The 16,576-nt window shown below is 41.5% G+C and overlaps 3 protein-coding genes across 4 annotated transcripts in view; 1 reads left to right on the top strand and 2 right to left on the bottom strand.

The window, feature by feature from the left end:
• The window catches only part of pdcd11 (programmed cell death 11), a 15,732-nt gene extending 13,927 nt beyond the window's left edge, over positions 1-1,805 (top strand). Inside the window, exons 34-37 of the mRNA XM_020596214.1 lie at positions 7-105; positions 482-635; positions 832-997; positions 1,209-1,805. Of these exons, the coding sequence (XP_020451870.1) occupies positions 7-105; positions 482-635; positions 832-997; positions 1,209-1,380 (591 nt within the window). The 3' untranslated portion in view covers positions 1,381-1,805. The remainder of the gene's footprint in view (positions 1-6; positions 106-481; positions 636-831; positions 998-1,208) is intronic.
• Positions 1,806-1,820: 15 nt separating this feature from the next.
• Positions 1,821-8,861, bottom strand: LOC109957835 (RING finger protein 122). 2 transcript variants are annotated; one of them, XM_020596014.1, is made up of 7 exons: positions 8,175-8,861; positions 7,619-7,978; positions 5,977-6,104; positions 4,386-4,428; positions 3,891-3,932; positions 3,222-3,304; positions 1,821-2,684 (listed from the first exon to the last, which is right to left on the bottom strand). In XM_020596014.1, the coding sequence occupies exons 3-7, from the start codon at positions 6,081-6,083 to the stop codon at positions 2,564-2,566; spliced, it is 396 nt and encodes a 131-aa protein (XP_020451670.1). In that variant the 5' UTR covers positions 6,084-6,104; positions 7,619-7,978; positions 8,175-8,861; the 3' UTR covers positions 1,821-2,563. The 2 variants fall into 2 exon arrangements, with proteins under 2 accessions (XP_020451670.1, XP_020451669.1); XM_020596013.1 differs by having other exon boundaries at positions 1,822-2,684; positions 5,977-6,130; positions 8,175-8,857.
• A 2,469-nt stretch (positions 8,862-11,330) lies between these two features.
• On the bottom strand, positions 11,331-13,249 carry calhm1b (calcium homeostasis modulator 1b). Its single transcript, XM_020596213.1, has 2 exons — positions 12,704-13,249; positions 11,331-11,837 (listed from the first exon to the last, which is right to left on the bottom strand). The coding sequence occupies exons 1-2, from the start codon at positions 13,247-13,249 to the stop codon at positions 11,331-11,333; spliced, it is 1,053 nt and encodes a 350-aa protein (XP_020451869.1).
• Between the last annotated feature and the right edge of the window lie 3,327 nt (positions 13,250-16,576).

The following is a 16,576-nucleotide window of genomic DNA, read 5'->3' as shown; positions in this document are numbered from 1 at the left end:
GTGGAGAGCCTCAAGAAAGTGTTTGAGCGGGCGCTGCAGTTCTGTGAGCCTATGCCCGTCTACCAGCAGCTGGCTGACATCTACGCCAAGTCCAACAAGACTAAGGTAGTCTACTGAGTGTTTGAGAAATTTTAGATACACAAAGCAAGGATGAAATAAAATCATACTTAAAATCAAGGGTCTGTCTTCTGTCTGTGTACACTGATGGTTTTGAGCATTGTGGCACACGCGCTGTTGGGGCTTTTGCTGTGCATACTGATTCAAATGTTTGACCTGCACGTGGGCATCCACACAGAGTCTCGCAGACCTGGGAGCATGACAAAAATTATGTCACTCGATCTTAGCGGACATACAGATTTGCAAAACATGAATTGCCTTGAACTCGCACATCTTGCCCATTCTGTGCTCAAATAAAGTTTTTGTAGCCTTTAATGTCTGCATATTTCTCCTTCTGTGCACTCTGTTCTGTGGCTGCATCCAGGAGGCGGAGGGATTGTATAAGACGATGGTGAAGCGTTTCCGGCAGAATAAGGCGGTTTGGCTAAGCTACGGGTCCTTCTTGCTCCAGCAGGGTCAGAGCGATGCTGCCAGTGCTGTCCTGCAGAGGGCGCTGAAGAGTCTGCCCTCCAAAGAAAGTAAGATGGTCTGACTGAATGCTCAGGGCAAAAGAGTTTGATGTCAGTTTATAACTGACTGAAGCCAGTGAGTCCTCAGCCCTTCAGCTATATGGTCAAAGTGCAGTTGTATGTGACCATTCAGATTCTGTTTGCCTATCCCAGCTGTGTCTCTGCACAGGTTTTAACTTTTATGTATTGTTGTCTTTGCTCTGAGGTGTGGATGTGATCACCAAGTTCGCTCAGCTGGAGTTCCGGTATGGTGACGCAGAGAAAGGTCACACCATGTTTGACAAAGTCCTGACGAGCTACCCAAAACGTACAGACCTCTGGTCCGTCTTCATCGACCTCACGATCAAACATGGAACACAGAAGGAAATCAGGTGAACAGACAGTTTGGATTCCTACTCCTCATTGTTATTTTACCATGTTTGATTTGATTTCTTCAGCTTTTCTGTTCACACTTAATAAAAAAAAAAGACCTGTCTAATCAGTTTGATGGGTTTACTAGATGGAAACTGACATCTGTGAGCTTATCGAGACCAGTTTTATGGTCACACATTAAGAGCGCTTCATGGTGTTTGTCTCCTGCAGGGCGCTCTTTGATCGGGTGATCTACCTGAGTGTTTCAGTGAAAAAGATCAAGTTCTTCTTCAAGCGCTACTTGGAGTACGAAAAGAAGCATGGCACCCCGCAGAGCATCCAGGCAGTCAAAGACAAGGCCATGGAGTTTGTGGAAGCTAAAGGCACTGAGGCTGCCAACTAAAGACCAAACACACACAGTCAGTACATACATTGTGTACGTGTGTGGACAGCAGTGCGCCACGCTCGGTCTGCTCTGTGTGCATGTTTGTAGCTGCAGATGCCCATATGGTTTCCTTTTCACAAAGAAATTGCCTACTTGGCTTGTAATTGAGCTTTTATAGTTATAGACTGGAAACTGTTCAGCCTTAAAGATCTGGCTTTGATGCTGTAACACGACAAACTTTTGTAAAGTAAATTGTAACGAGCTATAAAAGTTTAAAAAAAAAAAACAGCTGTGTAACACTTGATGAGCTTACATTTTAGTCCATTTTGTATGTAAAGGAGTCTGACCTGAGATTAATGAATATCATGACTGTGTCTGAATAGACATATAAAATGTTTTCTATTGACTTTTCAATAAATCCAACACATTACAATACGTTACATGACATTTTATTTAAAAGCAACAAATACAAAATAACAATATATATATAGAGAGGGACACGTCTACATACAATACATACAGGCAAGACTAGTTTGCTATCAGTCTGTTTTTCAAAGGAAAGGGTCTGGGACACAATCGGAAGCAATATTTTCTACTTAAATCACCATGGTTGTAATCCCGCTGGTCTTGGTTTCAGCCAGAGGTTTCAGCTACCTCTGACTATTGGAGTGTTTCACCTATGTTGGCAGTACTGAAGATGCATGTGTGGCACAGGGGTATAGGGTGACTGACATGGTTTGTGCTGGCTGTATTGGTAACACCCCTGAGATATTAGAGGTATCCATACTGATCCTGTACTTTGACACCCTGCTCAATGCCTGTAGTGTTGTTTGTCCCTGGCAGTGCTACACTAGTTGTCCAGTGACGGTGGCAATGATATCCTGCTTGCTAAGGTGGCTCCTTTTCCTGTCATGTTTTTGGTGAATAGTGCAATATGGAAGTAGAACTAAGAGCATTCTTATGAAAAGATCCTATTCGTACACCCACTCCTTGACTGCTCTGACCGAATCATTTTGGTGCTGACAGTATCCAATTCTCACCAAGGCATATTGCTGGAAGGTCAGCAGCAAGGCGGCCGCTTGGGATCATTATTAACATTTCCTGTGAGATGTCTTACATATGATCGCTGTCTGTCATCATTAGTGTATTTAACATGTGTTTTCTGTAAGGGGAAGCTGCGTTTCCTCTTTCCAGATTTCCCTCACACCTCCTCTGGGTTCATGGGACCTTCAGCACCCTGGGGGGTGTCGGTGTGGAGCCGGAGAATGGGCTTGTTACACATGGGGCACACGCTGCGGATCTCCAGCCACTTTAGCAGGCACCTGCCACAAACGGGAAGAGGCAGCTTAAAAAAAAACAGCTCTGCATGGCAAGATTCTTGTTGTTGGTAAACCCATTATTAGGTGATAAAAGGTTTCATTTGTGTCCAACACATTATTTGCAGGTATCTTCCAGTCTTTGAATCATAGCCTAACTGAAATTTCAAATGTCATCATTTTAGGTGGGCAAAAATTCTACAAGTGGCTTTAATTCTAGGAGTATCTTTGTTCTGATGCAATTCTAAAACTACACATCCGATTGTTATTACTTTTAGCATTTCAGTGACTTGAATAACTTAACAACTGATGTGGCATTTGATTTCAGTAGTTGTAACTCAATCATTTACAAAAATAACTTATTTTCTTGATAATAACGCTCCGTCTTAAATGTATCTCGGATTGCCTAACGTTATAAAGGCTGTTTACCACACAGGTGTAAGGGTGGTGCTAATCTTCTCATAAAACTCAGCAGGAGAGGGAATAAACATAACAGTTTTCTTGAACCTTCCTTTAAAATGTTAACAGTTTAATAACACTCACTTCTTGTGAAATGCATGTGAGCATGGGCACACTCCCAGTTCATCTCTGGTCCTGAATTCTTCCAGACACACTGCACAGGTTTGCTGCAAGAAGAAAAATTAAGTCAGTTTGTGATTTTTCTATCCTTGTATCTCAATAACATTTTCACTTATAGCTATGTTAAGTCAATTTGAGTGACAGACGACCTAGAGCACCACATGTGCCAGTGTTGTCATATAGTGCCTTTATTTTCACCATCTTTCTAAGCAGCAGGACCACATTGACTGTATCGGCTGTCTTTTGTACAAAAACAGAGATAGGATAATGAATTCAAAATCCCAATTATCCTGAACCACCAAAAAAAAAAGAACTTGGAAAAGAAATCTTTTCAGGAGTCCCAAGAGATGGGACCACATCTTTTTCTAATGCATCTTGAATGAGTGCAGTTTATTCCTGGGCTCCTAAATAGTGCAACAAGTAGACAGCCCAGCAGACACTGACATATGCAGCATGTTAATCACATCTGAGAGGAGAAATTGAGTTAACCAGCCGCACCCCCCCAGCTCATAATGGATCATTTGAGTTGGCATGGAATCAGCGTGGGTAAGATGAAATGTGTACAGCTATCGGGGTTCAATATAGATGTATACAACAAGTGACAGTACATGCATTTCAGAAAGTAGGACTTACTCCTAGAAGGCTCAGCTTCTTGCTTGCTCCCTTCAGCACCACCTACAGTGGGAAAAGCCCTGGGTCAGTATGTTGGCAAAAAAGCTGTGATGTAAAACAGACGCCTCGCCTGGGTTCAGTGTCCTGAGGCTTAAAATATCTGCAGGAATTTGTGTGCTCTTTGTTTTGTTGAATGGTTTTAAAAACCTTCCTGAATACCGATAATGCAGAACGCTGCAGCTGGTGTCCAACTTTCCCCAGAGCTGAACACAGAACCACACCCACTGCCAGTGCACTTGTCACACCCTGCTACCTGCTCACCATGTCAGACAAATTTCACAGTGCAACACTTAAAATCGGTGCAACGGCACATGGATGGAGTCAAGGTCATCTGTGTGGAGCGGTAGGTTTCACAGTTGACAGTAACAGTGTGAGATGCTATAGGAGTATTTATAACCTGCCTCAGAAGCTGATGTTACATATTCACCCACAGTGAGAGATACTGCAGTGACTTGCCTCATTGTAGCTGAACTGCTCCCTTGTTCCTTGTTGTTTCAACCTGAGAGAGAGAGAGGACAGGATCTCTACAGTAATGTAGTAATAACTGTAACTTCAGTAAGGCATGCTATTAATCGATGGTCCCCATTTCCTGTCTGCAGTACAACTTTGATTTAGGCCTACTGTGTATGGATAAAATCCTCCATCTTGGTATATGTCATTTCATATCACAGTATTGATGAATATATTGATAGTTACTTTTCTAGAAAATATATCAATAAACTGTTTATGGAAAAAAAAACAAAATACCTGATCAATCAAGGTCATTAATTAATCATCGATGATACAAAAATCCTGCCATAAGCAGTAGCCCACAATGGGCCAACACAGCTACAGATACTAAAGGGACGGGCACCGTAACATTAGTGGTAAACCATAATTTCTGATAATATTGGAATCAGCACATTGTAGAAACTCATTTGAAATTTGACTCAATATCATTTTACTCATATCATTTTATAGCCAGACTGATACTGTATTTTGTTTTTTCAATATAAAGAGAAAGTAATTTTTTACATAAACTCATACAATTTTTATAACAATTCTTTAAATATGCTTTTTAAACCTGTCTTAGTTTGAGCACATTGTCGCAGCACAGCAAGCTCCTCATGACATTGTTATGGTGAACGTCTTAGTATGTACAGCTCACTAATCAACACACTACATGTCAGTGGTTTACAGGGAGGCCAGACTATTATTCATCCACATGCTAAGCATACCAGCTGCTGGATGTACTGTGCCTTCATATTTAACAGACAAATATAGAAGTTTTGATCTTTCCATCTCAACATCCACAACGAACGAATAAGGCTGTACCCCAAATGTCAAACTATTCTTTAAAGCCTGCATTAATTGACTTTTGTGCCTCTTGGGGACAGCAAAACAAGCTGCAACTATATTAGTATCTGCCAAAGCTCTTATGGTGAATGTATTAGGAAACAGTTTTTGGTTTACAGATCCGGCAGAATCAGAGCAACATTAGTATTTATTCAGAGTTGTGTTTACTCTCATTTGAGCTCTTTTCAGGTTTCTGCCAACTCCTGAGGGAACTATATGGGTATTTAGCTGACAGATAATAGGTAAACTATTAGTCAGCTGTTTTACTGCTAACTTTGTCTGCCTGCAGTTTGGTGTTAGGCAGGCAGCACAGAGTGGGTTTTTAGAGCCTTTCGCTGAAAACAGCTGCCTGCTGTATCTGATATCGAGACTGTTGACAACAGCGAGAGAGAAGTAAGAGTTGTGGTATGACAGCGAGCTAAAAGGCTCCGTGGGACTGAGGGGAAGCAGGACGTTTTGCAGTTGAAATATAAACTTGTATATTGTAATGTACATAGATAAATACTGGCATAATGCTTACATGTGTTTAAATTATATACTATATATAGTAACTTTGGCAGCTCTCCAGGGCCACGCTCCATAAATATGCATCATAAGTTTTGAGTTCATTTCACCTGCTGTTGCACGTTGTGTCACAATGCTTGTTCAAAATCTTTTGTACTTTTCCACATTTCTCCTTCTCACTTATCAATACTGTCAGCCATCTACCCACCTAAAAAGGTAGCAGCAGAAGATGAGGCTGAGCATAAAGACAAAAAGGCCGATGCCCAGCACGATGACATACACGTTGAGCGGGAGGTGATAGATGTCAGACGTCATGCTGCAGTAGTGTTCAGAACGCTGAGAAGCCAAACCACACAGGCATCCTGTCAGGAAGGGTTTGCAAAGAGAGATTACATATGCACTGAACTGTTACTTTGTAAGGTTAAAAGCTGATAGAAAAAAAAAACTCAACACTTCCTCATTTCTTATGTGGTTCATTTTTTAAATTGTCATTCTTTTAGATTGCCCAGGACAGAAAATGTAAACATTGATTCTTTACAGGGCTCCATGTTTTGAGCTTTCTGTCAGCCAGAGTGTTTCTAAACTGCACTTTCCTCCTCAAAATAGAGCTACTGGAAAACAAGTCTTGCAACTTCAGTGTTTACTTTCCATTATAATCACCTCTGATGAAATATCCCTGTATGCTCTACAGCACATGGTAGTTTGACTTCGGAAGCATAAACACTGGCAGGTACTTTCTGTTCTGAGTCGAGAAAGAATTCAACTCTTTATATCTGTGATTGTTGATCATTAACTAGAACATGGAATTACAATCACAGGCCTCTAGTGCCACCAGGCCTGGAGTCTCTGGGTGGGTACAGACATAAAACCTGATCATGACAAAACTGCGACTAGTCTTATTTCCTGTTGCACTCGTTGGCTCATTTCCACCAAATCAAGAGTTTCACTGACATAAAACAGGGGTAAAATGTAGTAGTTGCTGTTTGGATGCAGGTGTGTCCAGGGAGCTATGACTGGCAGTGTTATGGGAACTGAGGCAATTGCAGGACTGTGCGTTAGTGAGCTGTGTACAAGACAAACATGGAGGATAGGCACCACTTCCGCCATACCACCATCTGCTACCACAGACTCTATGGAGGTTACTGGTGGAGTGTTTGTGTATGTATGTGTGTGCAGCACTGGGGGATGGAAGGGCAGGAGCGTACAGTGTCTGCGTGTATTTGTAAGACCAAACTGTGTGTGTGTTGCAGGTGGCAGGCGGGTGGGGTATATTAAACAGAATGAACTCTGGGGACTGAAGGACCATTTAGTAAAACAATGGCAGAGGAAGCCCCACTTCCACAGGCTTGTTTCTATTTGCAGCGCCGATGGTCTTTGTCAACCTCCAAATGTCCATGCATCTGTCTTTAGAGTGAATGAATGGGTACAGCTTGCACACTGTGGGGGGTATGGGTTGGATAATTTGACATGGTTGGGGGTTGGGGGATTTACAAGGGGGAGAACAGTGTAGGAAAGACCCAGTTTAGCAATAATGAGGGATGCAGCTCTGAACCTGGCATGGATGCACTCAACAGAAGCAAAACAATAATATGGAATAAGGCTCGAGAATAAGACATCTTCTGTTCCAGTTGTCACAACTGTCAAACAAACATGAGACCTTGAATGTTGCTTAGTGTCCTCACCCTCCTCAAAGCACTTCACACACTTCACTTTCTTGGTAATTGGCCATTTCAGAAGCACATCTAATATGGATAATGTGTTCCAGCGCCTAAGTAACTGGGTTTTTATGAGATACAAGTACATGTGCTACCACCTCCCCCTGTGTTTGGTATAAAAATCCACTCACTTACCGTTACACCATTGGAATGGTTGCATGAAATGTGACTCTCAGGACAGCAGCAGTAAATTCAGGCTCTGTCAGGAGAAGGCTGGATAAGAGCCAAGCTCGTGGGCCAGTGCTCTGGACGCTCACTCTGTTCGCAGAGCTGGATTCAGTCACCCTTGCGTTGCTTCTCTCTTTTTTTGGGTTGCGTTAGCTTCTCCAAAAAACAACCATCAAGATTTTTACATTTGCTCAGATTCCATAAAATCCTCCAAAAGTGGTGGGGGTTTTTTTGGCTCAGCAGTCTGTTCCCAAATCTGGATTAACCATTCTGTGTAAGGACTGGGAGATCTGGGGTTTGGACCAGAACTGGAGCCCTCATGTGCTCCTGGATTCCAGTGAGAATGATGTCATCATAAGAGGGGAGAAGAAGAGACAAAGAAATTGTGTTGACAAGAAATGATAGTTCTTTTCAGATGCCTCATACCATGTGCTATTTGGGAGTTGTTATTGTGCAAGGCTAAGTCTGACTCAGTCACAGTGTCGTAAACAACACAGGCTGCTTGGTACCAGGAAATACTTACATTACCAGCAGAAAAGTGCCCCTTTGACTTCACTTTGCCTGCAGTGTCGTCCCTTCACCAAACTCAATGACATCCACTGTTCAAAATGACAGTTCTCGTCCAGTGGAGGTAATTATCTGGCATTAGTCTGTGCTTTGTCTTCTCCCAAAGCTGCTTTTTTTAACCGAGGATTTTCACAGATCTCATCCCCCTCCTCTCTTGTCTGTTGTCTCCTCCTCCAGACCTCTGATCTTGCAGTGGATATTCCTCTTCAGTATTGAAGGCAAAGGTGTTTTTCCCTCAAAGCCCAAACAAAGTGAGGACAGCTCCATGCAATCCACGACAGTCCTCTAGCTGGGTTTGGTATTTTGCTGTTAAGTGCGTGTTTGTGTGTCAGTCAGTGCATGTGTGTGTGCATAGCGGAGGAGGGGGAGATCCTACTCTCCCTCCAACCATCTGCTTCTTCAATGAGAAAAAGAAATAAGAAACAAAGGTGGCGTGTGTGTGCGTGTGTCGTTTTCAGTCTCCCCCACCTCCAGCTGGCTTGGTCATGGCAGACTTCCCCTCTTCCCTTCCCAATCCTTAATGGTGCTCAGAGAGAACCTGCAATCCGCCTTCCCTTCCTCCCCCTTGCTCTGCTCTGCCTTGGGTTTGTAAACAGATCTCTGCTCATGTGACCAGCCGTTTTGCCTCGCAACTCTCCTCTGCCTCAACCCTCCCTCGCTACCTCTGTCCTCCAATCTGTAGGCAGAAGAAAGGCAGAATGAGCCAGACACTGACGAATAGGGCGCCTGCAAGCATGCTCATGTGTATGTGTCTGTATGCGCACACCCCTGTGCATGTATGTGTGAGAGACAAGAGAAACATTTGCAGCAAAGTCAAGGGAGGCCCTGCTCAGTAACATGCGCAAGACGATGTCCTGACAACCAAAACAAAGCCATTTGTGTGAAGGGAGGACAAAGAGATGACCACTTCCTTCCTTTTCTCTCTCACACACACACACACAGACATGATATTTTTAGAACAGCAGCAGATTATTTTTCCATGTTTGCTTTGTTCACTCTCTATAAAAGGGAGGTATCTTTGCACAGGAGAAGATGTGAAGGACAATAATTTTAAAACAGAAATAAAAAAGGGGGAGACAAAGCATAAAATCACAGCCTGGACAGCTGCGTGCATGTCCACCCCCACAGCAGGACACTGGCTGCCAGTTCGCTAAGGGAGAGAACAGCTGCTGGGCTACTGGGTGAGCTGTGAGACGGTCAAGGGGAGTGCAGCTCTAATAATCCCCAGGGGGAGGGAGGGAGAGGCTTCAATGGGATCTGTGCCATTTTCATTCACTCTGCCCTCCCTCCGCCTCTCCTCCTGCTCTAGTAATGACATTACTGCTGTGTGCCAAGGAACAGCTGGATTGACTGCACAGATGCATGAGCAGAAATACAGTTCTTAACACACTGCGTGCACTGTAGGGTGCGTGCACGATTCAGAATCTAAGGTGATGTGTGTTATAGCTACAGGGTTGTGTTGTCGTTTTTGGCTGGTGAAGGATGGCGGTTTTGGTAACAGCACGCCCTCTGGTGGTAGATAGAGAAAACACCATGGTATCAACAGTTTTCAGAAAATATGCAGTATGTGAAAATGTTCACAGGTTACAGATATTCAGCTCTAATGAAATTCCTTTAAAAAATATAGATTTTTTTTTTCAACGAAAAAGTTTCACCAAGAAGGGACTGAAAAAACAGCTGAGCAAGAACATGGTGTGAGGGAGAGATGCAAATGTTGACCTTGTTTTTATAGTGACATGTAAATAGTTTTGGCTGTCACAGCCTTCTGTTTTACACAAATCATATGTTTGTCTGATTGGAAATATTGTAGGTGATAGGATTACCATGCTACTGACAAGGTTTAAGGACAAAAATGTGATTACAAATCATAACACACTAAGATTTTACAGCTGTGTTAATGGAAGAGCTTTTCTGCTGGAAAGGATATTTTTATACGATTCTGATAAACTCTGGTTGCATCGGGTAGTAAAAAGATAAAGGCCCATCAAACTATTTAGCTTTACAGCGACTCTGTGTTACTGAACATGGACCACTTTGGCTACAAATGGCAGTTAGAATATAACAGTAAATGCTAAAGCACAAAGTCTGAAAACAGACTCAGTAAATGGGGGCGGCTGTGGCTCAGGAGGTAGAGCGGGTCGTTTCCTAACCGGAGGATTAGCAGTTCAATTCCCAGCTTGTCCAGTCAACATGTCGAGGTGTCCTTGAGCAAGACACTAAAGACACCAGTTGCTCCCGGTGATGTGAATGCGTGAGTGCTTGGGAGTGCGAATGGGTGAATTGCCGAATAATGTGAAAGCACTTTGAGTGTGCTGTAAAAAGCATAGAAAGGCGCTATACAAGTATAAGACCATTTAATATCGGTTATACAACAGCATCTAGCCAACATTAGCCACTATAAACTACTGGTCACACCAGACCAAGTCAGACTGTAGCAGCAAAATCTCTCACTGTGTTGAAATTGTCACCCATAAGAGGAAGACTGTGTTATTTCTTGTTTCAACAGTTAGTCAGTTTTCCCTTAAAACAAGCTATAACACATAAGATAAAGGTCCATAAAAATAAAGGCTTTCATTTTTTTTCCATGCTCATATAATCCTTTGACACTTTTTGTTCTGTGCCCTGAGAATATTTATATAAGCTGGCCCTGCCCTTGAGAGCTACACAAACATTCATTAGAGTCTTTATCAAACAGAATTCTCCAGTGGGCTCAAATAATTCTTTTACTATCAGCTTGATAAGGCAGCTCTACGTCTGCAGGCTGGAATTTACAGCCGACAGATTTTTTTGCCAAGTTCAATCCCTCAGGGAGCAACAGCAAAATGTTTTCAGCAGATATTCAAGATACGTATAGTTATGATAACAGTTAAAACAAGTTTTGCACTATACCCAGTAACAGACGTCTTCTCAGTAAACATGTTGAAACATGTTTTCCCACTTTGTAGCTCGTAGGTTCAATTATTATACCACCAGACTGAATAGCCATTCAAATAATGTTATATGCATTATAGTAAAAATCTGATTAAATATAGTGTTATGCCTCTAATGAAACTTTTACAAATAAGGCCCTGCAACTCTAGAACAAAAGTTTTTCCTTGTCCCTTCAGGCCCTTCAGACCTTACTGTAATACACCGCCCACTCCTTTTTCTCCACGTTATGGGTGTGTCCTTTTACAAACCCATTTAGTACTCCTTTGACTTCTCCGTTCAGTCTGTCATTGTGTTCACCATCTATTTCGTCCTTTTTCAGAGCCAGAGCTGGCTTGCAGGTGTGCCAGTTCCACAACACTTTATTCATATCATCCTGGGCCCTGATCCCCAGAAGTTTTTCTTCATCGCTCTTCCTATTTTCGTCTTCATTGTCGCTGTCATCCTTGGAGTGATGCTGGTGGAAGTGTTGCATCTCTCCACTGATGTTCTCAAAGTACTGGTGGATGCAAACCTTGGCGAAGCTCTTGGCATGCTCTTTACACGTTTCATCAAACAGCTTGCGCTCAATGTCGATGTAATGAGACCAGTACTTGGTCTTGAGGAAGGCAGCCTGAGTAAAGCACGGTCGAATAGCCCGGATCAGGAAGGCTATGAAGGTCATCATGAGCAAAAATATCCACCCACATGCCTGTAAAATATAGATGTATTAATATATTGGTATAACAAACTAAGCCTTGCTTTGAACACTCAAAACTCTGTGGTCAAAATATAGATGACAGTGTAATGGCCCTAGTGTCTGGTTAATCTCCTTCTGTCTGCATCATCAGCACATGCAGCATTGTTTTTGGTGTTTTGTTATGTATTTAGTTAAAGTCAAAAAGTCAGTCAAATGGGATGGAAAAGGAATATTTTGCAGCTTCCTTTTCCAGGTATGTCCAACTGGTAGGGCACCACAAGGCAGACCCAGAACACGCTGGAGGGATTATTTATATGTATTTAATCTAGTCTATGAACACCTCAGGGTCCTGCCCTGCAGGAGGACCTGGCCAGTGCTGCTGAGGAGATGGACGTCTGGATGTTCCTGCTAAACATGCCCCCGTGACCTTGACCCCCATAAAATTAGACAATAATGGACAAATGGATGGTCAATACCAGGCCCAGAAACTGAAGCGGCCAAGTGGAATTCAGGCATCATTTACTTTGTTAATTACACCTGTGCTTTTCCAACAGTAGCATGTAGAAATTTGTTTCTGAAAAGGCCTTGTGTCAACCCTGATGAGTACAAATTTAACCACATTAAGTAGTTTTGTTACCGTCTACAACTACAATCTAGTCACATTGACAGAGTTACAATAGTTAATCTCAACTTTCCAGACAACCATGTAGCCACAGATATATTCGTTCACCTTTTGGCTATACCACCAAAGTGCAGGTTTGACAGACAGTTGATCTGAGAAATGATATGTTTCAGTTCTCTTGAGGTCTACTTCTGCCAAAATGTTGTCAGAAAGCAAGTTTACAGCAATTCACAAACTGGAAAAAAGACCCGTTTACCTGCGATATACACGTGATATATTTTGTTGCTGCCTCTCTTATTTGCTTATTGTCAAACAGCTTTTCACATGGGATCTTTGCCAGCAGTTTCATCTTGTCCGTCTCTGACAGTCCCTTAATGAGACTGGAATTCCCAAACCTTTCAATATCCAAGCTGATGCTGAAAGCACAGAGGAAGCTTTTCCCATCCATGAGCGTGACAGACACCCACACCGCAGGTGCTATCAAGGATCTCTGTGTGATCGAACAAAACATGTAGCGAAGGACTGACGGGTCCTTCCTCCGTCCCCCTGTGGGTCTTTTCCACTCCTCGGCCAGCACTGACACATTATTGTTCAACACAAAACCTAACATAAAGAACCATATAGGTGGAACAACAAGCAGTCCAATCCCATAGCTGTAGTTGTATTCTGGGATACAGGGGCAGCTAAACTCAAAGGAAGCGTACATCTGGGCACTAGCTAGTGCCATGATGCCACAGATTCCATTCATAAAAGATTCCTGGTTGGACTGGAGGAACTGGAACATCAGACGAAACTTATCCATCTTGGCAGATATGGTGGTTCTTTTGTTCAGATGCAGTTAAATCTGTGAAAAGAAGGAAAGTTAGTAAAAAGGTTTCAAATCAGTTAGTAGTGGTGCAAAAGGTGAAACATTATATGTATATATAGTGTTGGGTGGTAAGTTACACATTAAATTACTAAATAAATGTAACTGTAATCAGTTGTAGCTACTTTTATTAAAAATATGAAATTAAATCACAGTTACTGTGGAAATGCTGGTGACTAGGGGTTAGATCTGAATGTATTCTTTTCAGTAAAAATTCTATATGTATATGCAACATTGATTCTGTTGCTTCATATCTTTTTGCTGTGCAGAATGCCTTCTTCTGGGATCTTTTGGGAGCAAATAACACCAAGGCAAACAAGGAGCTGTTTCAACATTCAGGTAGGCTCCATTCATTTGGCAGTTTGCATTAAATTTTGAACATTGCTTTTGATTGGTTCTTTTGTTTGACTTTGAACTGCCTCTTGTCTGTAAATCAAATTGACGCACATTGCTCTAAACAACTGGAGTCTGCCATATCCGGCTGTGACCAACAGACAAATGCAGAGGCAGAAAACACTTTTCAGCGCTGAAAATTATTAAACCCTTTTCCTATTGCATTTAATGAAAGTTTAGTAGTAATTGCTACCACTTCCTGACAAGAGCCTCTTTATAAAGGGATAAACTTATGTATTGCTTTATTGTTGGTTAATGTTTACTTACTAATATTTTATAGAGCATTTACAAGCCATTATGAGCAGCTTATCTATCTGGTTGTTGAGTTAATAATGTCAAGTCAATAACTGTGGTTAAGGGCTAAGAAACCATCATGTCAGCAGTTCTATATGTTAATAAATCTTCAGTAATGGTAAATAAACCATGTCATGTTCACATCCTGGTAATTCAAAAGGCATTCTTATTGATTTATAGCTGTTCAATAAAGCATTAGTAAACAATTTATCAATCATTAATAAAGATATTGGTTGCATATGACCTCCTTATAAAGGTATCTGATTTGAAGATGGTGCTAGAAATGTATATGCTCATTGTGAACTATGACTCTTATACTAAACCAGGTTTCATGCAGACTGAGGATTCATCAGAGTTTGATCTAGAAATAATAATACAAATCAGCTGTTTGTTTGTCAGAAAGTAACAGCCCACACACACTTACCTGTTTTCTTAAGAGTGGATTAACCAAAGGAAAAAGTCATATAATGGCAAAGTTCCTGTCAGACGTTACAGCTCTGAGCGACTGAAAGTTGTCTCTCGAACTCTCTGTGGTGCTGTTCAAAGCTGACCACATCATCTGTCATGCCCCTCCCTTCACATGCACCTGTGTTTCGTGTGATGTAATAAAATATTCTCAAACATAAACATGCTACAGTGCTCAGAAAGCATAGCTTCTAGTTAGCCCTTTCACAAGCCGCATGAATGCTTTTTCTTACATAGATGAATGCAGCATGTAATGGTATTAACTCAAGATGCCTACACCTTAGTGATAAAGTGTTGTTCAGCTGTGGCCACAATTATCGAGATATGCAAACACAGCTTCAAACCATTCAAATATCTGTGGCGTTGGCTGGCAAAGTTGTTTGTTGTGTAATAGGTAAAGGGTAAATCTGTTTCCACTTGTTTAATCCAAACCAAATAGATCAAGGCACAACTGCGTATTGCATGCAAAATTAAATTTCAAGCTTCAGTACGTTATTGCCATATCAACATCGTTGATTGGAATTTGTCTTGGTAGACTCACAACACTGCCAACAACGACACACTCCCTTGAGATACAATAATTTAAAGAATGATAATTATTAAAAATAAATAATTTCTAAAAACTGTTGGTATAAAATATGACTAATTTGTTAGTTTATTTCACATAGTCAAAGCTCAACAAAGCAGCCCACAGGAGGACAAAGGGCAGGGGCAGATACAGATGCGGTATGATGTCAGACATAAACCATTTTCTACACATAATTTATGTTTGAGCAATAGTATGTAGCACAATACATAATCTTTCCTATGAGAGTATCATATAGTTACATTAAACCATCGATAATTCATTCAGTGACTTAGAGTAAATAGTTCATGCCATATGTTTCTGAATTTGCAGTTAAACCTACAGGAAATCTGCACAGTTTTCTTCAGTGTATTGCACAGGCAAATGTTGCAGCGGAACAGATGGGCAGGCTGTGCAGGAAATAAGTCATGAAAGACAACGTACATGTAAAATAGGAAGAGTTTAGTGAGCCTGTACAAGGTTACTCTCTTACTTCCTCCTTTCTACCTATTCACACAATACAGTACAGTGCACTGTTGAGATCATCCTTTCTTGTGGTGCGTATTCTTATTTTATTTGAATGCTGTGTGCAGTCATAAATGGTGTTTATGTAGAATGTAATCAGAAATTAGTAAGGAGGATGGTCCCAGGGCATCAAGGAAGTAGCTTCATCTCGCTTTGCTACACTGTAAAATTTACCAGCAGGACTATTTCTCATGAAGTATGTTTACATATCAAGGCAAAGACTTTTTTCAGTTCTTTGTGTTTACATATTTCAAAGAGCTCTAAAGCTTTTTTCAAAAATCTTTATATTTTTTCTATAAATCTTTATGCTATTTTACTTTTTCACAGACAGTACTGACGATGCAAGATATTCTGCTGAGAGTGTTTGTGGTGGCTCTGGGTCTCCTAACGTATCCCAGGGTGGAGGAGGACTGGGATGGAGTGGATATGCAACAGTATGAAAAAAATTCACAGCTGAACATGAGAAAACAGGAAGAAGACATCCAGATTGATGGCTCTGGTAATGACCCAAACAGACCACAAGGGCAAGAAGAACCTGAGGAGAGGGACGTGATCAGCTCCAAAGAACGAGGAGCACCCCTGCCAGAGGTTTACACCAAGATTTTAGAAAATGAAACTTCAGAGAAGGCCCTTGCTGACTGGGAGAAGGATTACCTCTGGTACATATGGAACATGTTCTCTGTTATTTCCATGATCGGCTTCTTCAGGAAATACTTGGGAAAAAAATCCCAAATGAAACAAGACAAAGTCAGGGCTTTCCCAGTGATTACTGGCAAAGTGCAGCTACCAGACAGTGACACTCTGCAGAGTTTTCATTCCAAGTGTGTTCAAGTCTCATCCAGAAAGAAGTCAAATCAAATCAAATCAAATTTTATTTGTATAGCGCCAAATCACAACAAAAGTCATCTCAGGGCACTTTACAAAGAAAGGTCTAGACCTTACTGTTATCAATATTATTACATAGGGAAAACCCAACAAATCCTCCTTGAGCAAGCACTTGGTGACAGTGAGGAGGAAATACT

The sequence above is a fragment of the Monopterus albus genome, unplaced genomic scaffold (genome assembly GCF_001952655.1).
Source record: "Monopterus albus unplaced genomic scaffold, M_albus_1.0 scaffold29.1, whole genome shotgun sequence".
Lineage (NCBI taxonomy): Eukaryota > Metazoa > Chordata > Actinopteri > Synbranchiformes > Synbranchidae > Monopterus > Monopterus albus.
The sequence above is the reverse complement of the archived record's forward strand: the minus strand, read 5'-3'. Positions and strand labels throughout refer to the sequence as shown.

What these genes read in the sequence shown, in the direction of transcription:
- LOC109957835 (XM_020596013.1), bottom strand. Translation starts at nt 7,643, where the DNA reads ATGCAACCATTCCAATGGTGTAACG. An exon ending in AGCAGTTCAGCTACAATGAG is followed by an intron (nt 3,933 to 4,385) that starts GCAAGTCACTGC and finishes TTCCCACTGTAG; the next exon opens with GTGGTGCTGAAGGGAGCAAG. An exon ending in TCACATGCATTTCACAAGAA is followed by an intron (nt 2,685 to 3,221) that starts GTGAGTGTTATT and finishes CGTTTGTGGCAG; the next exon opens with GTGCCTGCTAAAGTGGCTGG.
- calhm1b (XM_020596213.1), bottom strand. Translation starts at nt 13,249, where the DNA reads ATGGATAAGTTTCGTCTGATGTTCCAGTTCCTCCAGTCCAACCAGGAA. An exon ending in ATATCACGTGTATATCGCAG is followed by an intron (nt 11,838 to 12,703) that starts GTAAACGGGTCT and finishes TATATTTTACAG; the next exon opens with GCATGTGGGTGGATATTTTT.